The following is a 22,270-nucleotide window of genomic DNA, read 5'->3' on the forward strand; positions in this document are numbered from 1 at the left end:
TCCAAGATCTCAAAGCTTGGCTGTGGCAGCGGTCTGCGGGGGATGCGGGAGATGCGGGGAGTTGCCGCGCGACGTCAGAGCCGCACAGCAGGAGCCAGCGGGATTGGATCATTGAGGGGCCAATGCTGCAGCAGGAGCCGAGACAGTGCAGGAGCGGCAACAGCGGGGCTGGCTGAAAGGGGGAAAACAGCGCAAACTAAAAGTAAGCCGAGACCAATCTGCCAATCTGAAGAGACATGTGTGTCCCGTGCGGGCTGCTGTGCCTTCAAGCTGAAAGGGTCAGCTCTGTTTACTGATGCGGTAGGCATACCAGCTGCGGAAATGAATGTTGGAATTAGACCTGCTTGGTGATGTCCAAGGGGCAGTTCCGGAGTGCTACGGCACGCACTTTTCTGGCTGGACCTCCTATTACGAGGAGGCACACGTCACATGGGAAGATGGGATTCATGAAATCAGCATCCAGCATCCAGCCTGCGCCACACGCCGCAACGTGATCCAGCCGTGATCCGGTCCGTTCCACCGGAGATCCGGACCGACGTGTGACAAGGGAAACGTGTTTCCACATGTCAACGGCCCGATCCAGCGCTTGGCACAACACTCTTATCGCTTCTTGCCTGTGGCTGCACAGAAGAGCATCTTGTGCTAGAGATGGTCAGGTGTGCAGATGCTAGAGTAATCAAGACATGATACTACTACAAGGTTGTGTTGCGCGAGCGTTGGGGATGCTTTGAAGATCAACAGATGTGACTCCCTTTGTTACCTCACCCATAAGGGTCGAGCTTTGTTGATGCGCCTCGACGCCACATACATCTAGTACGATCCCACATACCTATCTGGTCCTTCAATTGCAGTATGCGACAATATCTTACGCTTCCCTGCTCTTCGTCATGTGTTTTGCTCAGGTATACATTACAGGTCCGTCAATCGTGGGCGTCATGCGTGAACCAGCCGCGCCATGCAGTGCCATACAAGCGCGAATATATTCCTCGTAAGTCGAAATGCGTAGGAGACGCCCTATGTGACTCGGCCATAGACAGAAAGGCCGCCAAGGACAAAAGCGGAAAAAATTTAGGATGCAAAACGCTGAGCAACGGATAAATTTTCTCATGGTTCGCAGCAGTCAAGAACGTGTAATAGAGATTAGGGATGGCGGCGGACCTATTGTCTTCTGGCAAGGCAGCCATAAGCAATGGTGATGGCGGTGGCGACGATGGCGATGGCGTTATCAAGGGACGGCCTGAGTCGCCATTTGTTCAATCCCAGGGCCTAATAGTTCGGTATGGCGGAGCCGCGCGAGCGTAAGACATGGATCATGTGAGTGCTCGAGTGGCTGTTCGATTCCACGCTCGTTCGTAGGGGTCGGGAGGGACTCCGGTTGTTTATATGATATTCGCAATGCTGATTCGTGACGTGCCATTTGGACTCGTCCCAGCTGACGCAGGTCCAGAGGCCGGACCTTCCGGCGGCGCCAGATGCAGCCGCTTGCCTGAGTTGTGTGAAGGTTGGTGATAATACGCTTGTGATTGCTGAGCTCGCTTCCGCTGATCGTCCAGCAAATGGTGTATCATCCGCTCAACTCTCTCCCACCCGCCCCATTCTCTTTTGTCGGAGTCCGTTAATATGGGACGGAGGCCGAGCGTGTCGCTCGCCATATCGCCGCCGTCACGAGCATTGACGTCTGTGGCAGGGTGAAGAGGTCCGCCAAAGTTGAAATGGGAAGAGCCGTTGTTGAGTTTCATGCCTGTCTCGCTGCCCGTCCAGACCCATGAATTTTCCGTGCAGCCCTGCATATCGCCGCTGACGTATGCGAGCATCTCCTCGTCAATCTCCAGCTGCTGTTGACTGCCGTTGCCGCTTTGTACCCGCTCGGTAAGGCGGTCGAGGAAAAAGGCCAGGTTACGTCCGCAGGCGTTATTAACAAGCCGTAAGTCGCCAACTGCGGAGCTGACGCGAACGCAGGAGAGAGCATTGGAGTAATCAGCTCGGAAACAGAGTATGAGTGTACACCGCCAGAGATGAGTGCACATTACGGTGGTAGTCGTGGAAAGAACCTTAGCCCGCCAACTGCATAAGCGATAGCCGTTAGCTTCACATATAGTAGTCTTAGAAATGGTCTGTAGCAAACGCAATTTACGCGGCTTGAGTGTCTCCGAGATACAGGATTGTGTGCTTCTGAGCCGCAAGTGATCGCTGAGCATCTCAAGGACCAAGGCGCAGACGGAGAAGATCAACACGATGTACAGTATCAGGATGCCATGAAATAGACTTCAGGAAACAAGATTGGAGGCGAGGAAGGGTTAGACATACCTCTGCTCCTGAGCGTAAGGGTAACCGCCAGAATGTCTCTGCTGCTCGGGAGAAGTCGGAGGGGACTGCAAGCCGCGCATAATGTATTGAACGGTATCCAGCGCTACCGTGTGACAGCGACTCAGCGCATCTACACGATCTGCTGAACGGCAGGCGGTAGAGAGGTTGTGACGATAGAGGAAGAACCTCGCAATCTGTAACGTAAATGCATGGGTTAACCAGATTGGATCGAGGTATGCGTCGCGATTAGTCTGGAAAGGCTCCGGAAAAGACGCCGTGAGGGAGCGAAAATAGTCGTCATAGGTCTTCAGGACTCCCGGAGGGATGAATCGGGCTTTAAGCGTCTTTTTGAGTTGACCGATGAACCGCACGACCGGTATCAGTACAGTAAGACTGTGCTGGGGATTACTGCTTCCAGGAGGCCTTGTAATGCCACCCGGACGAATGTAGTAGTCGTCCACTGGACAAGGCCATTCAACATCGGTGTCGTCGTCGTCAATGAGTGGTGGCCTTCCGACTTCAAGCGAGAGGAACCTAAATCGATTAGCGGAATGTTCTGATGGGTGCTGGAAATTCTCCTGAACATTGAATAGGCTTCTCAAAAATCCTCTTGCTAAACCTCTGCCAGCGTTGGGATACAGATCACTGCAAGAAAGCTGTCTGCTTTCAATGCGTCTATTAAAGGGTACGCAGGCCTTGCTGCAAGTGCAAGTATCCGTCCTTCGCAGAGACTTTGCATGGAAAGTAAGGAGTCATCGGAGGCTCACCTATCACAAGTGAAAATGGTCCACCAGACTCGCCGACGAACCTCGCCTTCGATCACGGGCCAAGGACCACTCTCGCAATGGAGTCCAATATCCTGCGCTATTCTTACGGCGGCTCCTAGCCATACCCAGCCGGCTGATTTTAAGTTCATCTCGACCAAGAATATAGAGATTAAAAGGCCTGTCCTGGCCTGGTCAATGTTCAGCTCATCTGTCCACGTGTTTATAGTCTTCTGTGAGGTGTTGAGATAATCAACACCTTCCACGTCCGGCCGCGCCCCGTTTGACGGAGCGTCTGTCGTTTGGAGTGTACCGACTGCCAGTACCGCGAAAAATAGCGACACCCATTCCTGGTGAACTCCTCGAAATGTGCCGGCGGAGTAAACAGCATCGACAGCGCGAGAGAACGTTGGCCAGTGGAGCAGTGGTCCGAATGAGTGACAAAAGTTGCGATACTGGGTGAGAAGACGATCTGCTACATGCCGAGGCGGCAACTTGACAGAGCTCGAAGAGTATGGGGGCTGAGAAACCATCTGCCTGTAAGGAGGTGGAGCCTTGAATATACCCCGAGAGTAGATTCGTATGTTCTTTCGAACGTGGTCGAAATTGTTTATAGTTGGCAAAGTTCGCTTCCTCTCCGAATTAGGATGGATGTCCGGAAGCTTTAAAGCTGGAACATCTGCGCTTCTTGCGCTGATTTCCATCCCGCCAACCTCGTACATGGCTCGTAGATGATGGATCTGCTGCTTCGCGTCCGCCAGTTGACTTTGCAGGTCTTGCACCTGCCTTGATCTGGTCAGCTACCTTGAGGCACTGAGTAGCATATGGTGTGAGCGACCTACTTGATGGAAGACATACGGCGATTGGTCTCCTTTGTAAACTGGCACTTTACGCTTCTGCTGGAACATTCCGAGCAGCTCGTTGTTTCTGTGGCGTCGCACTGTAAGTGCTGTCAGTATCGCGCCTTTGAAGAAGATCCACCAAAACCAGGCGAATGACTCGCTGCGCCTATCTGCTTTTCGCTCGTTCCAGCCTACAGACAAGTGCACCCGAATTTCCAAGAACTACCCATGCGTAGCTATGATAAACAGCATACCTTTACTTTCCGTTCTCGGCACGCATCACAGCTCGGATCTTTTCGGCGCTGTCGGTAGGCTCTCTTCTGAGCAGACAAGCTAGCCGATAGATGAGAAGGAGAGAACCTGACTCCGGCCATGAGCAGTTCGCCAGGTGGTAGGGCGTCGGGAAGGCTACCCGTCGCTGTACTTGGAGAGGTCGACGAAATGCCATAAGGTGGGTTGTGAGCGTTCATGTTAAGCCCAGCGGACGATCTCGACAAAGAATGATGCTGGAGCGAAGGAGTAGCAAAGGTGTGCGGCCGCGTCGACGGCGCACCTGAGAACAGACTCGACGGCGTAGGAATGAGGGTATGGGATGAGGCATTGGATGACACGGACGAGGACTCATGATGAAGGGAATTCGGATGTTGCGATTGATGCGCGTACGGGCTCGTTCCTGATCCATCCATCTTGTCTAATAACAAGATCTCCAAGCAAAGGCGGTCCCCAGAAAGATATCGTTATTGATGTTTGAACGGGCTCGGCAACAGCCGAATGGTTGCCTGCCTCCAGCTGGTGGCGCAAAAATGGTCAAAGACTGGCGAAGAGTTAATAGAAGTCAGTGGACGAGTCCTGGTCAGAATATTCACGAAGCTTGTCCTCTGCTTGAGAAAAGATTGTAGGTGAATTCAGGGAAAGCGAGTTAGAGAAAGCTTCCGTAGATCTCCACTTCGCCTGATTCGGCCGGATCAAGGAGCCTAGCGGTCGTGCGACTTACGTCGTAATGCACAGGCAATTCTGCCGAATGGCCGCAATTGATAGCTTGGTGCTGGTGCAGCGACCGAGATGCTGGGTTCGGCACGGATAGACCTCTAGTCGTCTCCCTATGTACGTGCCCCTTGTCAGATGAGCAGATACAGCGGAACGAGGAGCGGCTGATACCGAAATCGATCAACAGAAGGGGTGATCCTGGCTGCTGAAGGTTTGATAGAAAGACTTGAAACCTGGTAAGCACCTACAACATGCATGCGGGAAGGGACTAGCAAGACGCGCGCAATTCGTGCTGATCCCGACAGTGGCAGCGAACTGCAAGGACTGAGATGATGGTACCCTGTGCTGGTCTTTCACGAGGCGAAGTAGACTGTAGCCCCTTGCTGATGTGGGCAACAATTTTCAAATGGGACATGTTACGCTTGTCAACTGAAGCCTCGAAGGACGGATCTGAATGTGAAAGATTAGATCGCGTAGGGTGCGATGGATCTACACAGCATCGAACGTTTTCAGGGTGAGGCGCCGAAGTCCAGATGACACTTGCGGCAGCGGCAAAGCACCCGGAGGTCACTGCGAAGGAGTAACGGCTGCATCTTGCGACTTCCGAGGCAAGCCCAGCGAACAGTGAGTTTTCACAAAAACAACCTCGTTCAATAGAGCCTAGAGGCCCGAGTCGCTTCCGCCAAGCCAAGCACTATCTTCCCCACGGAAACAATGTGATGTGGGTACCGAGTCGTGGCGGAAAGCGCCACAATCTAAAACGTGTCGATTAGCTTGTCGCCATCAACGGCCAGTAGCATGCTGCTTGACGAGGTGGGACAGTAGAATGCGCCCCGTTGATGCCCAATTATTTTCGTAGTGCATGCGCTTAGGCTTGCCGTGCATCCGCATGCGCCTTCAAAGAGATGTGGCCAGGAAAGAATAACAAGATGCTCCAGCCCCCATTTTCTGGCCTGCTCTTACGAGTACAAGTGGTTTGTGGCCAGCACCTCAGGGGAGCTAAAAACTCGCCTAAAAGCACCTAGACCGGCCACTTTCGAGCCCATGTCTCGTTCTAGCTCTTGATGCCACTCGTCCGGGTTGGAGAAGCGGACAAGCTTCACCTTCCATGCGGGCGCCACAGCCAGTGGCAGCTCGGCATGTCTGGGATGGAGCTTGCGGAGCGGGAGCTGATGGGGACACGAATCTCGGCTCCTACACTGACTTACCCTGCCCCTCCACGCCGCCGAGAGAACCAATGCCACCTGGATGGAAAGCGACGAGGAGGCCCTGCTCGGCATACCCGAGGGCCTCAAGCTTCCAGAAAACCATTGTGCTCTGGCCGCTCCGCGGCGACGGTTTTCTTTTCTGGATCCGAGTGGTACGGCTGGGGGTTTGACCAATGACGACGACAGCGGGGAGCGATTGACCTGCATCATCGGGCGGGATCCCTGCCGACGGCTCCTGCCAGCAGGGTGATCCAGTGACGATCCGGAATAGAAGATGGCTGATGAGTGACGGGTTCTAGCGGTTGTTTAAGGTTTCAACGTGGAAGGTTCCGCCTGCTCCTTGCAGCACGATTGTTCTCTTTTCGACTTTCTGGTAAGTCGGAGTATTTGTGCCCCTCCGGACAATCTTAAGCCTGTCTTCGCAACGTAAAAATTTCAAAATGATTGCGAGGTCAATGAGTGTCGAGCACATAACTGTCCCGTAACCGTGAGCTCGGATGATGGAAATGATAGCGGGACGGACCCCACTCCTGCGAGAACTCAAGGTTTAGGCGAGCCCTCGCGAACGCAAGAGCGTCCATGCTTTTAGTAGTTCGGTCTGCTAGACGCTTGGGGCCTGTTTTGCCCGCCTCCTAGCGTGCGGTGACGCTTGGTATGTCAGGTCATTCGCCCGGGGCCGCAATCTTGCTCTAACTTAGTTACCTTCCCTTTGGACAACCTTGCCATCCAACAAGGGGTTCATCGAGATGTTCAGGTGCTGAGGAATGCAGAAGAAGATCAGGAGAAGGGGCTACAAATGTCGTTCGATTGGCCTTCCGGCACCACTCCGACAGGTCGCTTCGTCGGCAGTAGCCTGGACGGAGCGGCAGCCCACACCGCGAAGTCAGCCATAAAGCCTCAGCCAGTGACCGGGATGGTATCGTCGCCACTTTTATGCCGCAAGCTTCGATTGCAGGTGGCGTTGTTCTACCGAATGGCCACGTTGTTTCTCCACGTTCGCGTGGAAAACGCACCCTGCGGCGCGCTCACTGTCAGATCCGCCTGTGTTTCACGAGTCCGGTTGATTTGATTTTAGCTGCAGCGTGCGCAGAAAGAATCTGAAGCAAGTGCGAGGGAGATGGTGCAGCGGTGGCAAAATTCGTGTCTCCCATGACTGCAAACCCAGCCGGCCATCCCACTGTGTTGGTGATTGGCTTTCACAGATGCTGATCCAGGCGAGGCTCCGGACCTACCTGCGTGTTGGACCTGCCTTGACCTTGACAGATCCTTGAACCCCAGACGAGGAGTTCGAAATGACCCCCTGGCGAATGTATGCAGAGGCGGCTGGCACTGTGGGACATCGTACGTTCAGTGCGTCTAGATTGCCGGCTCGAATTGATAGTCGGATTTCCAGCGCGCTAATAGCCGTCCTCCAGCTTCCGGGCGGTTCGGAGTGGGTAAGAGAGCAGGGCTTCAGCCAGCCTCAATGCCGCTGCCCGAACCGCAAATCTGTCACCAAGCGGCAGCAGGGTCAACAGCCGTACGACGGATTAATATTGTGGTTGGTTGTCTCAAGTGTCAAGATACACATGTTGGAGTCCACGTGGTGCTACTCTCTTGATAACTGTCATTTGTGGTCGTATCTGACCGGGCACATGCAGAAAGCCTAATGGAGATCGGAGCCTCAATGATCTACAGATCTTCCTCTCCCACACCTCGACGCTTCCAGCGGCTCGGATGCCTCCGCCCGAGCTGTCCGCCGGAAAATGCGCAGCGACTCAGCTGTCACGCGAATCATGATGGATAGATCCTTGGCGGAGCTGACCCGCTTCTTCGAAGGTTGTGCTTCGTAGTGGAGTTTGTTACTCGGCTCGTTGTTATGAGACAGCAGCAGGGAGTAACTGCCTGTCAAAGGCGGGTCTGTGAGGACATGGCTGACACGGGGAAGATACCCTCCGCAATTCACTTGAAAAGTATTGTCCAATCACCGAATATTATAGGCTTATTGCGCCTCCATGTCCGTGACTATCTTGTCTTTAAGACGAACTCGCAAAAGAGATATAAAGGCCGATCGGTCTTCACAGCTCAGCATGTAAGTAATCTAAAGCCGAAGCGCTGGCAGCTTAGTAACAGTTATGGAGAGATGAATCCTAAATCATAAGATGCAGATTGCTCTTCCTTAATACAAAACAGCGCTTGCGCCCTAAAGATTGCAATAAGTAAACACCCTGAATATCTGTGTCCACTTACCGCTGAGTAAACTTATCGCCGCAAGAGTGCTCGTCCTCTTCATCTCAAAAATGCTGCAGGTTGCCTGCGAGGTCTGTAGCCTCTCCGCGCGCCCAGAATCCAGCCAAGAGGGGCCATGGACATTTTGAGTAGCCAGCCAGCCCCTGGGCAATTCGCAACCATTGGCAAAAAGTACGCAATCTAGGGCTAACGTGGCACCATTGTCGATGCCAGGAATCTTCGACGAGTCAGAAAAAACCCGATCCGTATCACGATGAGATCGAACTGTGAACTTACCGAACCTGGGCTTAGGCGGGATGTTTGGAACAAGGGCTGTTCAACCACAACGCCTTGTACTAACCACTATACGACATCGACCGACGGAAGTTGCCGAAACATAGGTTATACATAGTACCGGTCATGGATTCCCCATTGTGTTCTTTCAAGACCGTCGACAACCGGGCAGTTGAAACGACAAGGAAGAGCAAGCCCCGATGCTAGCTTCACCCACAGGACCCGCTACCGATACAACCTCGACCTCCGGCACAGGTTATCTTCAAGAATTAGAGGTCTACTTTTATGCCTCGTGCTTTTACAATCGGCTGAACAAGCCTCCGCTCTATCGCAAGGAGGTTGAAATCTCGGCCTGATAGGGATCTTGAAGCTCTCCCCGTTTGTCTCCTCTAATTTCGGGCCTTTCCACATGCTGAGTAGGTAAACACAAGCTGTCCGGAATCACGTTCAAAAGCGCCCACCGTTAAGCATCCGTTGGGACTAGGGTTTTCCAGTTTCTCGCCACTTATCAGTTGTCCATCGTTCATATTCTACTTCCCTTCGTTTGCAATCTATCGAACACGATATTCAGTTTCCATTTGCATTACTTGAGAGCGTTCTTGGAACATGTGCAAGTCACCCATCCATGTCTTTCTACAAGCTCTTCCAAAATGCGAGCATCACATCCATCTAGAGGGCGCCCTGACGCCATCCCTTCTATTCGAGCTTGCCGCTCGTAACAATACCACCCTCCCGGCCGATGACCATGCCTTTTTATCAGCCGAATCGCTCCGCCTCCGCTATGACCAGTACGTTCCCCACTTTCCCGGATGCGTCCCAATATCTGAGTCTCAGGACGATTCTCGTTCTGACCCCACAAACAGCTTCACATCCCTAGACGACTTCCTCAACTACTACTACATCGGCATGTCCGTCCTCATCCACTCCTCTGACTTCGAGGCCCTCGCGTGGTCCTACTTCCAGCGCGCCGCCGCCGACGGCGTCCACCACGCCGAAGTTTTCTTCGACCCGCAGGCGCACACATCCCGCGGCGTTGCGTACTCGACCGTCTTGTCCGGCTTCACCATCGCGCGAGACCGGGCGTGTAAGGAGCTAGGAATGAGCACGGAACTGATCTGCTGCTTCCTGCGCCACCTGCCGCCCGCAGATTGCCTGGTCACCTTCAACCAGGCCGAACTGCAGGAGAGCTTTGAGCACGGAGCAGTCGCGGGTATTGGCCTTGACTCCAGCGAGCTGGATTTCCCGCCACAGCTCTTTGGCGAGTTGTACCGCAAAGCCGGAGAGCAAGGTCTGCGGCGCACTGCGCACGCTGGCGAAGAAGGCCCGGCGGCATACATCGCCAATGCCATCGATACGCTTGGAGTCGAGCGTATCGATCACGGCATCAAGCTTGCTGAAGACGGCGAGCTGATGAGGAGAGTGGCGGAGAGCGGTATTATGCTAACGACTTGTCCGCTCAGTAATGTGCTACTGCGGTGCGTTAAGTCCGTAGCTGAAGTGCCCATTCGGAGGTTCTTGGATGCGGGAGTCAGGTTCAGCATCAATAGTGATGACCCGGCATATTTCGGCGGTTACATTCTAGATAACTACTGTGCTGTGCAGGAGGCGCATAACTTGAGTGTGGCGGAGTGGGAGAGTATATGTCGAGCGAGTATTGAGGGGAGCTGGTGTGAGCAAGATAGGAAAGACGAATTGTTGCAGGCTTTGCAGCGGGTTATGCATGATTGGACAGGTAGACCCTTGGTTTGACCCGTGTAATACTCTTGGGCAGGTACAATCACATCAACGTCAAGATCTTCCTACCTTAACCCCCTTGTGTCCCCGATGTCGGTGTTAGTGGGTAATATGGGTGTTCAATGAGCAATTCATCCATGTTATGAGCTTACATTTCCGGTATCGCTGACCCCAGCACTGGCAGATAAACATTCTCGCCTATATCCGTATCCACCGCACCTTCTTCGGCCGCACCGGCAGGGCCTCAGAACAACTTGTTTTTCGAAGACTTCCGGTTAGTAAAGCTGTCCGTAGAACTGATGTTTCTGATATACACGTTGGTGATGCCGGAAGCCACTGCCGCAACCATCGACCGCGGTCCCGCAAGGTACTACTGTACGATAGCTCGTTTTGGTACGATACTATAGTGTATAGCTACAAATCAATTATCCACCGTCCCGTAAGAACACCCTGTACATCAAATAAGAACTTCGTTGCAGGTGTCGCCCGTTCACAAGCAAGAGCCGAGAACGTCACAAATACCGGTGCAGCAATCCGAATCACTGGAACAGCGAGAGCCGACCCCGGAACAAGTGGGTGTCGATGTCAGTGTTGGAGGCGGAGGCGAAGGCGGCAGTATTGACGTTACGGTCAATGTTTCTGTAGCGGTTTGAGTCTGCAGAGACGCGAGGGTTAGTCTCGTGAACTACAGGATGGTGTAAGCAGCCATGCACAGGCAGCCTCGGAGGTCATGGACCTTATCCAAGGTAACATGTGCCAGCAACACCAGGCCTAGGTGGGCTGTTTAGTCAGACCTGCCGCCGCATTGCGCAGCGTTCTCGAAGGCGCACTTCGAGGTGTTCGGGATGCAATCCCTCGTTGTCGTTAAGAGTCGTCGTTTCCGTGGCGATGTACAGTGTGAAATAATGAAGAGCTGCGAACAGCAGACCCAAGGAAAAATTCAACATACCGACGTCGAAGCGGTGTACGTCACTCGCGTTGTTGCTGGCTGGATACTCAGGCACGAGCAAGCCGAGGAGATAGCAGGTGTGGCGTAAGCCACTAGCCAGGCTGGGATCTTTACAGCACGCTTATCGAGATGCTGTTCGATATTTCGCTCGTCAGGGATGAGTACACCCGGGGCGGCCGGAGCTGGTGGGCCAGTTGTGGTCGTGGTTGTCGTAGTGGTGGTTGTACTGCGAGAGCGTTGAGCAAGCCGGATCACTTTGTGCATTGAGGAGTCTGTACTCACGTAACGGGAGTGGTGGTCGCAACTGTGGTTGTGACCGTTCCAATCTTAAGGTAAGAGCCGCAGAATGAGGTTGCCGGCGCAGCAAAAACCTTCATGACTGACAGCACGCCGGTCGCTTTACATGCCTTGTTGTTGGTGCGCTCCTCGAGAGCTGGCAACGCAGAAGCGCCATGTTTCGAGAGGAGGCTGTAGACCGCCAACACAAAGGCACATGAACGAACACTGAGAAACATGATCACGACAGCAAGAACGATAATTTAAGAGTGATTGACGGCGCGGCGAGTGGAAAACAGAGTAGTGAATATAGGTAGTAAGAGAAGTTTAGGATACGGGCGGGTCACCCATTCATCTACTTGTATGAAATTTGAGCTTCCAGCATCTGGCCATGGCCGATCTGCTGATTGGGACTATGAGTTAAGGGGCTGGATCAGTCACAGCTGCGCTTAAGTGATAGAGTAAGTAGATCTTCTCCAGCACCGGCATTGGGGTTCCAGAGGCTGCTTCAACTTCCTTAGCCACTTAAGGCCCAGACACCAAAATAGACGTGTTCAGCAACAAGTGCGGGACAGCATGACTTATTGAGAGCTTACGCAGCTCTGCGCTAACGGAGATAGGTAGGGGGAGCGCATCTTCGGACCGTTGGATTCAATTGAGACGAAGGGACGTCGGGACCTGCAGACTGTGAACTGTAAAGGAAGCGATCTTCCCATCACCGAGATCGTACATGTAGCGCAGTGAGGCCTTTTGCGGCGTTCCGCGCGGACCAACCGGAGTCTCGAGCTCTGAGTAGCGAGACAAGCCATTCACACACTCTCTCCGTCATCTATAACCCCTAGCTCGTGAAGATCGTATCGTATGTACGATTCAGTAGTTAAAGGATCGCAACAGGGACTGCATGCAACGAAGCCAATCCTCAACCCGGAGGTTGAAACAAAGCCGGCACGGAACAGCGATGATCCTGAGTGCCTTGGGCATTGAAGAGTAGACCATGAGATCACCAGCGAGAGACAGAGTAGAATAGAGGTAGAGCACCACTGCTCAAGAAGTATCAAGGGAAGGACGAGTACGCTCGAGATGATAGTCAATCTCGTCGATTTTATCTAGCCCCTGAGCGCTGCGAAACAGCTTCATGACTTGCTTTTCTTTACGGCTTTCACGGTGTATAATATGAGGCTCACGGATCTGAGTACAGCATCAGAGAGAAGCCGGCGAAGCACATCGTCAGCATGCGTACCTCCGCTACTGACCTCCACAGCACCTACGGCCCACTTTGTCCCATATTCTGCCCTTGAGGCACCGTCATGCCATGCATACCGCGATAATCCGGCCTCCTCGGTTCGCTCCATCCCTCCAGAACCTCCTCTTTAACCTCATCAGCAATCTTCCACACCTCGACCTTGATCGGCCTGCACGTGTCCTCCATCCTGCCCTTCTTCTTCTTCGCCTCCCCATCTCCCCCATCATCTCCCCCAGAGTTCCCCTCCGCCCACCCCCACGCCGACAGATCACCCCCCGGACACGTCGACAGCGCACACAACAGATCCGTCTCCGCAAAAAACTCAATATAGTCCCCCTTCACCCCCGGACACGCCTCCATGAAATACTTCCCCTCTCCATTCAGCCCCGTGACCTGAAACACGTTCAACACATCATGCACATCCATCTCCCCAAGCCCATGCGGCAGCACCGCACGCACCAGATTCGAGTGGCAATGGAAGTCAAACTCGTCATCTGTGAGCATCTTGTTCACATAGGGATCACACCGCGTGCCCAGCAAATCATGGCACTTGCCCCCAAACTCCGTCGTCCCGACCCGCGGCCCCAGACTGTCGGCCACAATGGTGCATAGCGGCCGCAGGTACGGCAGGCAGGACCAGAGCCGGTTGTAAGTGCTTACGTGCGAGGCTTCGAGCTGCCGCGTCCGGCTCGCCCAGAAGCGCTCGCGCGGGTTGTACGCGGACCAGAGGTTTAGGTCGCCGACTTGGGGGCCGTCGGGCAGCGAGAGCCGGAAGATGTAGGCGGCGGGGACGTGCCAGGCGAGGCCAGAGCGCGGAGGGATTGTAAAGGACGCGGTGGGGATGCGGGAGGAGGTTGCGGCGACGCGGTCGTATAAGGCGCGGTCAGGGTTGAGGGGTGAGTTTGCGGACGCGAGGTAGGCGGGCTGGGGAGGTGGACGGACAGCGGGTGCGGAGGCCATGATCGCGGGCGGTGGGCGGTGGGCGGTGGGAAAGATGAGGTTGTTGGCTAGCGGGTTGAGCCTTGATCAATTGCCGTAGGCAGTGCTGAGTCAATTAAATTGGCGCTGGTTTCAGACGGAGAGGATGGCATTGTCTCGGAAGAGACACTGCTCTCGATAGCGTGGGGACGAGGCGCGCTTTGCGGCGGCATATCTGAAGTTTCGGCAGTCGAGTAGTCCGTTACGAATACCTACAGCATGCCATTGTGGAAGAGGGTAGAGCGTAGAAGTGAATCAAGCATGGTCAATATAGAAGACTCGTTCTTGGTGCTTAGTCCACAGAGTTCATGCCCAGTAGTAAAGTGCATGCGTTGTGAGGTTTCATGCTCAGCATGTCACGTGCAGTCGCTGGACCGAAGCGATCATCGTCTGGTCCGAGAGTCTTGCCGGTTACTCATGTATGGCCGCCGGTAAGGTTACAATAGTAAGGAAGTAGAGCACCATGAACGCCTCTGAACTATGCTCGTAGGACACAACGCCAGACCCCTTGTTCTACAAGTTTCCCGGGTGCTTCTCCCACAAATCGCCTCCGCCACACAGCACCTTTACAGTGTAGCTTCTCTGACCTCGAAGAAAAATCGCGTTCAACCTCCACCACCCGGTGAAGGGCTCCGTAGAAGGATTGATCAATTCTTCTGTTGCCCTCCAGTCTCCAGCATAGACGCTATAGCCCAGGCGTAGATATTCCGCTGACATTGCTTGCATCTTCTTGATTGCTAGGTTACTATGGCTCGACCCAGGGTCGAGCCAGGCCAGTACCTCCCGAGCCGTCTGGAAGGTGGCTGTCATCAGTCAGACGAGGTGAGGTGGAGACATCCAGGTCGCTCATATTGAAGTTTCTTTCTCAGATGAAGTCGAACGCGAATGAGCAGTATTGCAAGGAAAGCCGGGTTGACGCGTTGTATTGAACTGAGAGAAAGCTGGACTCAGGTCTGGAAGCTGCAAGGCTTGAGGTTGCTTCGAGGCGGTGCTGGGCGGCTATGCATACCAAGCCAGCACGTCGCAGCCTGGGACGCCCCATATTCAATGAGCGCAAAAGGAACAAAGAACGTGAGAAGCTCAAGACCTCGATGTCGTTCTACCTACTCAGTGATTGCCGATGGCCGAAGAGAACTTGTGTGGCTCTTGAGTATGTTAGGTTAGATAAGTTAGTGACTTGACGTTGGTGCAAACCGGGACCGGCCTGATGGTGATCACGTGCTGATCTGGTGCCTAACCGCAAAAGTGGTAAGTAGAGGATATTGGGTTCAAATTATCTATAGACACAAGTTATGTATTCACGTGGTCATGACAATAGTCCCTCACATATCCAAAATATCCATAAGAGTGTACTACCCTGAGTATATGCCGCCGGCTCTCCCCTCAGCCCAAATCCCCTCACACGCCCCTAATAAGTAAACGCCTCCTCCACAAACTCCAAAGCCCCCACCCCCACCCTCCTTCTGCAAGCTGCTCTTACTCCATCCCCCATAGCCCCCGGTCCACAAACCACGACCCCGACCGCGCCAACCCTCTCCCTAACCACCCCATCCACAAGCGCCTGCACATTACACCTACCGGGAAACATCCTCACCGTCCCCGTGCCACTAACCACCTCCCTCGCATGCCTAGGCTTTGTAACAAACAGCTTAACCTCCAGCACCTCTCGCCTACCCTGCATCCTCAAAATCGAGTCCATGTACGGCTTCACCCACTCCAGCGCATCGTGGTTCGGGATGCTCCACACCAGAACCACTTTGCGCACGGCGGAGGACCCGTTCGCGGCTGAGGCGAGCAGAGCTCGTAGTTGGAGCAGCTGGTGCGTTATCCCTACCCCGCCGGCGAAGAGGAGTACGGTGCCGAAGCTGTTGAGGCGCTCGTGCCCGCCGTAGGGCCCTTCGATCGCGCCGAAGGTCGTGAAGCGGCCGCCCGGCGCGCTCGAGGCTTTGTTGAAGAGGTGGCGCGTGAAACCCGTGCGCGCGCGGATGAGGAGCGTGATGGTGGTCTTGCGGGGACCGCTGGCACGGTCAAGGTCGAGGTCGAGGTCGGGGGTTGAAGTGGGGAGTTTCTCGCTATCGCTGCCGATCGGGTTTGTCGGGCGTGTCTCGGCCCAGGCGATAGAGAAGGGGTGCGAGGACCAGAGGGACAGGGTCGGCATGTAGACGTGTACGTGGCAACCGGGCCGTATTGTCCAGGGACGCACGAGGTCGAAGGTTACCCGGCAGGCTTCCGCGGGGAGAGCTTCGACGGTGATGCGGGTAACTGCGCGTGGGGAGACGTTGTAGTACACTATCCGAGAGACGCGGAAAAGGTACTCGAGGCCCCAGAATAGGAAGATGACCTGCATCCAGGGTACCTGAGGGAGACTGTGCGCGTCAATGTGGACGTAGACGCCAACGAGGGCGAAGAGCGCAAAGAGGCGGTGCATGTTGAGGAAGGTTTCGTAAAAGGCGTGACGGATAGGTGACCAGGCTTGGATGGCCATGAAGAGCATGGCGCAAGTGCCAACCATGCCCCATTGATAGGAAAGCTCCTTCGCGAGGCTGGTATTGATACCCGACCATTTGCCGGCGGTGTAGGCGTTGACAGCCCAAGCTACAGTGTGCAGGACGGACTCGAGAATGACGAGCCGCGCGGCCCAACGGTGGAGAAGGTTGAAGGTGTCGTAGCTGACTCGGAGCAGCGGGATGAGCGGGTTGTTGCGCATCGCGAAGAGGATAGTGGGGATCAGGTTGAGCGCGGCGAGAGTGCCGGTCCTGCCTCTCAGCGCTGCTATCACCGATCCGCTTTCTGGGTTATCCCATGGCAGGATCAGGCAATACGCTACGTTGCTCATAACGTACACCACGAGCAGAAGCATGTGGAATCTTGACGGGAGCGTGCCGATAGACACAGCCTGTGACAGCTGAATTTCTCGGTTATGCCGGTTCCTCCAAAGTGGTGCCCAGAGTAAGTGTTTCTTGATTGCCGGCCACCAGGATGTCTGGTTCTCCGCCCAGAATGCTTGTCTGGTACTGCCCATTGTTGAGAGATGTCGTAGGTGTGCGTTCGCCATCCGCATGAACCGAAGGAGGAACGTGAGCACACATAGTGCGACGAAGGAGAAGACCAGGACATGGACGAAGAGGTAGTTTAATTCCTGGTCGACGCCGTGCAGGCCGTGGGTAAATTGGAACAGAAGATCTGTGTCGTTGGATTGTTGCGCCGCTAATCCAGCTGGCGGCATGTCGTTAGCTACCCGCCTGGGGTAGAGGTTTATGTGCATAGCGTCAAACGCTCGAGTGTTGTGAGATCCTGATAGATCTAGGAGATGCTTGTCCAGGATATCGATGATTCGGCGGTGGACGATTGCAACACGGAGACGTGAGAAGCGCTGCCAGCGCGCTTTGCAAGATTGCTGAATGAGTGTCGGATTTCGAAGGTGAAAGTCGAAAACTTGTGAATCTATACGGGGTGCGTCGTTCAATTATGGAGCTCGTTCTCTTTCGTGAGTGGTACAGGTCGGACAATGGATTGTATTGGAACAATGAACCAACAACGCTATTGTCTCGGTCTGCTTCGGTGGAACGGATCGAGCGAAGCAGCGCATGCGGGTTACGGACAGCTGGCGAGGGCAAGCACAGTATGTCGCTGGTCCAAAGCAGGTGTGTAGGACGACTTGTGTTAACCAAAAGAATGTATCGAGCTTATGCTGAGGCTGGATATGATAAGGATTGAGGTACTGTGCAAGGCGAATGCGGGGCTCAGGTCGTCGGAGAGCGTACGACAGTCGACAGTCGACAGTCGACAGTCATGCAATATTGGAGTGAATGTAGCGATTGTCCGAGTGACACAGTGGAATGGTGACGCTGAACGCTGAACGCTGGTGAAAGATGCCAAGGCGATGAGGTTCTCTGCTGGAGAAAGGCAAGGTGTGATGGATCAACAACACGCGATGACGGCGCAAAGGAGCGAGAAGAAGCGCTAGGCCTCAGACTGCGAACGAAACAATTTCACACAAAGGGGACGACGAGGCCTCTCGGGGAAGAGGTTGGTTGGAGACGAAGCGCACGGGAAAGGGCAGGGCAGGGCAGGGCAGGGAGGGCAAGGAGGGTTTTTGGGTTCTTGGTCGATGTTTTGGTGCTCAGGTCCGCGTTCATCTGGGCTCGCTTCAGCCAATCGACCGCCTGGAGACCGCCAATCTTGCAGAGAGCGGCGTTGGCGTTGGCGTTGGCGTCAGGCACGGCCTCGCAGAATCGCGCCAACATCGCGCCGGCTGGCAGACAGCCGCATCAGCACGCGCACAGCATCAGTGGCCCGCACTGCCCGCAGGACCCCTTGACCCAGGCGACTCGAGTCCCTCATCTGCATCCACATCAAGCTGCTGCTGGTGGACATCCAGTTCAGCTGCTCCGGAGTCAGGATGTCATTCCCGCACTGCTGCCGGGACGTGTTTCTGAGTCCTCCCACCTTCCCGTTTCCCGGCTTCCCCGTTTCCCACTTTCCCCGTTTCCCCTTGGTGGCGGCGCCGCTGGCGTGTTTCATCGCGGGAGCACGGATGGGCACGAGTCGGCGGTTCGGGATGGCTTTTGGGAGAAGTTTTGACGCAAGATCGTGGCGTAAGCGCGGACACTGCAGCTGAAAAGCTCCCAGGAGCCACTGGAAGAGCTCGTCCCGCATGTGAGGTGCGGAGCACGACGGGAGCGGCTGAACAGCTTGAATGAACCGATCACAGCGTTGCTTCCTATCTTGTTCCTGCCTGCCCGCCAGGTTAACGTGGTTAGGGAGGATCATGCAACACAAAGCACGACTACCCATGGCTGACGCTGCTGGTTACGGGGAAGCAGGGGGCAAAATACAATGCATTGTTTTGTTGAAACAAAGGTATTGACGGGTGGTGGGAACTGCTTGTGGGTGAAGAACCATAGTGTTGTGCACGTGACTGGCTCTTCAGCTGAGGTGATGCAGTATCCAAACCCACGAGTACACGTACTCGGCCTCCGGTACCAAACGCTTGTGTGACGTTACTACACAACCAATGTATCACGGACCGTTGGGGCTCCTGTAAATTGCATCACCATAGACCATAGCCAGAATGGGTCTTCTTGTGTCAGAATGTTGGAGAAAGAGGCCAATATCGAAGACTACCATGACGATTGTGCAGGCTAACTGACAAGGCAAACTATGGCCCTAGCAGGAACTGCGCCGTTCAGCTCATGCACCTCCCACTTTCGCAGGACGGCGCGCGCCGAGCACAGCTACCTTATCGCGGAAAGACTTGCGCTAATGCTTCCTGAAAGACGCCGACGTTGTAGTCAATCAGCGCTTTCTTCTCCGCCGGGCTATCGTCGCCCATCAAGCATATCAGAGCAAGATACCTGACCAAAGCCGTGTCAGCAAAAACGTCCCTTACCCGGGAGGGTGGGCAGTCACTCACTTGTTGATCTCCCTGAGGTATAGGTAGTTGTTCCCCTTCCTCTCCATAGTGATCAGGCTCTCCGCGTCATTGTTACCCGTCTCCTCAATTGCTTCGTCCACGTTACCGTTCTCGGAAGGGCGGTCCCATCCGTAGATTTCACTGACATCAACAACAACATCGATGTAGTCTGAGCATATCTCGTAGCTGCCAATGTCGGTTGGTGACGTGTCTGTAGCGATGTAGATCTTGCTCAACACATCGAAAACATACGCCTTCTCTATCCGGCAGTTGGCGCAGAGGCTGTTGAGCAGTGATTCAAGCGTCGGTAGCTGCGGTATCAGCTTCTGGATGACCTTGCTGAATGCCTCGAAGATGGAGTGGTCGTATATGCTGGTTTGGTAATAGCTCACGGGCGGGTTCTCGTAGCCGGCGTCCGAGAGCTCGTCCTGCACGCGTTGGATGATGTCGCGGAACGTGTCGCTCTTGTAGTCGTCGGACAGGCCATCGACCTTGTGGACGAAGACTTCCACGAGGATGTTCGGGTAGGAGTGCTGCAGGTTGAGGATAGTGGTGTTGAGCCGGTTGATGGCGTCTAGATACTCGTCTTGAGCATCGATGACCCAGATGAGCGCGCCGATTTCGTCGAAGATGTTATCGACGTCGAAGGCGGGGTCGAAGTAGTCCAAGTGGCCGGGGAAGTCCCAGACTTGGAAGTCCATGAATGAGCTAGTAGTATTAGCGGACCTATACGACCCACCGTGACAAAGAGCCGTGACGTGATCTGAACAGGTCTCACAGGCGCACTTACTGCATAGACTCTTTCTTGATGCGGGTGGTCGTCTCAAGGTAAAGCGTCTCGCTCGGCGGTAGCTTGTGAAACACTACGCTTGATATTGATGATTTGCCACTCCTGTAAAGGGCTTGTTGTTAGCTAGGCGCTCCGAGGTACAAGACTGGTCTGACTACTGTTTACCTTCTCTGGCCCATCAGCAATAGCCGTGGCTTTCCGTCTCCAGGTTTGCCGTTCGGTAGCCGTCCAGTATGATACTTTGGCGGAACCGGACTAGTAGGAATCTCGGCATCTTGAAGGTCCTGAAGATATCGCATCAGAGTCAATTTCGCTGCCGGTTTGAATCTGCCAAAGCCCATGTGGGGATCATCCACGACCTCCTCCGGGCCGAGACGCGCTGGTATAGACAGAGATGAGGACGGCATGATGACAGGAAACACCGAGATAATGCGACAGCGCCTGGTTTAAGCAACTTCGAGAGTTGTGGCGGATGGAGTGTAGGTGTAGCCTCCACGCTCGAGAGGGTAGTATAGCACTCAGCGCAGAGGAAGCTTTGTCACCCCCATCGTGATAGCAGTGAAGGTGGGTGCCGTGAGATGTGTGATACTTGAACAGAAATGTAGCGACACGAAGAGTGGTAATGTGATGAGAGTACGAAAGCTTCGATGTCTTGATACGCTCCGGAAGGCCCAACCGCAAAAACGCGGATCCAGCCGACGGGTTGATTGAATGTGACAGGTTCGAGGAGGACAAATGAGAAGTTACTTCGCAAAGACGCTGACTCTGACGTTCTACAAGAGTGACACACTGCGCAAGGCTTCCGCGAGCGCAGGAGAGGCAGCAATATGCTGATTGGGTGACATTTCTCGCCTTATACTTGGAGGAACAGCGCACGCGACAGCAAGTGCAGGTAAGCAACACTCCTGCGCTCTCAGCCTGGGTTTGCTCCCGAGACCTGCGTTTCCGACACTGGGTCCGGTAATCGGTGCCCGTGAGGCGTCACAATAACGTCGATCACAAACTGAGGCGGCCAGGGACGCTATCCGGGCAACACGGCAGGCCCGTTGGTAGTTGACGATAGGGCTGAGAGAAATGTCGGTGCGCCAGGCGCAAAAAGAGAATCCCTCTTACCATCTTTGTATTTCCTGCCCTCGACCCCTTGCTGCTGCCGTCGCGTCAACCTGGCCCTCCCCAAGACGACGTTGCCGACCTCGGTAGCCTGCGGCCGGAAAACGGACGACTCAAACGAATGCCGACGATAAGGAGCTTTCTTGTTCTCCCGTCTCGCACACAGGGCTGCTGATAAGTACGAGTATTCGACTCTGCTTTCTCCGGTGTGTCCGTGACGATATGCGGACAAGGACTCAAGCTGCGCTTCGTGGTTCAAAATCATCGATAGCAACAACTGGCGAGATTGTTGTGTGGGAGTCGGTCGTCAAAGCAAGGTTGCGGTGCTCGGAGCTGTCATCCAGATTCTTCATGCTTCGCTAAAGTGAATGATAGGCGAGAGCCTGGTACCGCACTGGCCGAGGCAAGAGTTCATGGTGTTTTCCTATCTCGCTCACTCGCCGAACCATGCCAGTCTCGGCAGGCTGAAAGACGGTCGCACAAGGCCAGCGTGCCTTGCAGAAGCATGGCTTTTCAACCGTCTCCGAATCCACCATCGCGGTCTCTCAGAAGCAGCATGACGGCATCGAGGTACACTCCACCGGCGACGATCCGGCTCGCGGAAAAGCCTGAGCCTGAACCTGGTCCGGCACAGGCGGTGAGGACTGCCGCGCGGCAGTTGGCCATGCAGTATCACGTTCTGGGTTCTTTTTTCGCTTGCTTCGCTGATTTCTGTCAGCTGAGTCAAACTGCTGCCAAGCCTAAAGGACCTCGTCTCTGTAACGATTTCCATACCCCGGTCATCCGTCTTGCCTCTCGCTGGATCACTACTCCCGCTTATACGAAGCGGTCAACACCCCGGATTTAACAGACTGCAGGACTTCTGAACAGGACAGTAGTACTTGGGACTTAGGGCGTAGCCTCGTAAAACTTGCTTATGCCTTTATGACCAACGGACTGTGATCTAGAGCTTGAACTGTTTTGTGCGCAGGCTTCTATACCGCATCGACGTTGCCCTCCGCCTAACCACCTCGATCGATGGCTCACAGATTGAATACATCCAGAAATATAGGTTACTAAGAGCGGACGCAGTATGCTTGAGTTGTATAAGCAAGAACGACAACCCGGAATCGCATGTCACGCAAGCATTTATGCAACCTTCCAGACATACAGAAAAGAGCATTC

General features: G+C 54.4%; 5 protein-coding genes across 5 annotated transcripts; 1 reads left to right on the forward strand and 4 right to left on the reverse strand.

Annotated features, from left to right (window-relative positions):
- Positions 1 to 1,379: 1,379 nt before the first annotated feature.
- W97_01548 (uncharacterized protein) lies at positions 1,380 to 6,211 on the reverse strand (the record flags this gene model as incomplete). Its single annotated transcript, XM_007779454.1, has 5 exons — positions 1,380 to 2,114; positions 2,400 to 2,841; positions 3,792 to 3,853; positions 3,914 to 4,011; positions 6,109 to 6,211. 5 exons carry the CDS (start codon positions 6,209 to 6,211, stop codon positions 1,380 to 1,382), a joined length of 1,440 nt encoding a protein of 479 aa, XP_007777644.1.
- Positions 6,212 to 9,216: 3,005 nt separating this feature from the next.
- On the forward strand, positions 9,217 to 10,359 carry W97_01549 (adenosine deaminase; the record flags this gene model as incomplete). The annotated part of the gene is made up of 2 exons (XM_007779455.1): positions 9,217 to 9,398; positions 9,474 to 10,359. 2 exons carry the CDS (start codon positions 9,217 to 9,219, stop codon positions 10,357 to 10,359), a joined length of 1,068 nt encoding a protein of 355 aa, XP_007777645.1.
- A 2,474-nt stretch (positions 10,360 to 12,833) lies between these two features.
- Positions 12,834 to 13,772, reverse strand: W97_01550 (uncharacterized protein; the record flags this gene model as incomplete). Its single annotated transcript, XM_007779456.1, has 1 exon — positions 12,834 to 13,772. One exon carries the CDS (start codon positions 13,770 to 13,772, stop codon positions 12,834 to 12,836), a length of 939 nt encoding a protein of 312 aa, XP_007777646.1.
- Positions 13,773 to 15,198: 1,426 nt separating this feature from the next.
- Positions 15,199 to 17,016, reverse strand: W97_01551 (uncharacterized protein; the record flags this gene model as incomplete). The annotated part of the gene is made up of 1 exon (XM_007779457.1): positions 15,199 to 17,016. One exon carries the CDS (start codon positions 17,014 to 17,016, stop codon positions 15,199 to 15,201), a length of 1,818 nt encoding a protein of 605 aa, XP_007777647.1.
- A 2,186-nt stretch (positions 17,017 to 19,202) lies between these two features.
- W97_01552 (uncharacterized protein) lies at positions 19,203 to 20,403 on the reverse strand (the record flags this gene model as incomplete). The annotated part of the gene is made up of 3 exons (XM_007779458.1): positions 19,203 to 19,914; positions 19,997 to 20,098; positions 20,162 to 20,403. The coding sequence occupies 3 exons, from the start codon at positions 20,401 to 20,403 to the stop codon at positions 19,203 to 19,205; spliced, it is 1,056 nt and encodes a 351-aa protein (XP_007777648.1).
- Between the last annotated feature and the right edge of the window lie 1,867 nt (positions 20,404 to 22,270).

This window comes from Coniosporium apollinis, assembly GCF_000281105.1.
Source record: "Coniosporium apollinis CBS 100218 chromosome Unknown supercont1.5, whole genome shotgun sequence".
Lineage (NCBI taxonomy): Eukaryota > Fungi > Ascomycota > Dothideomycetes > Coniosporium > Coniosporium apollinis.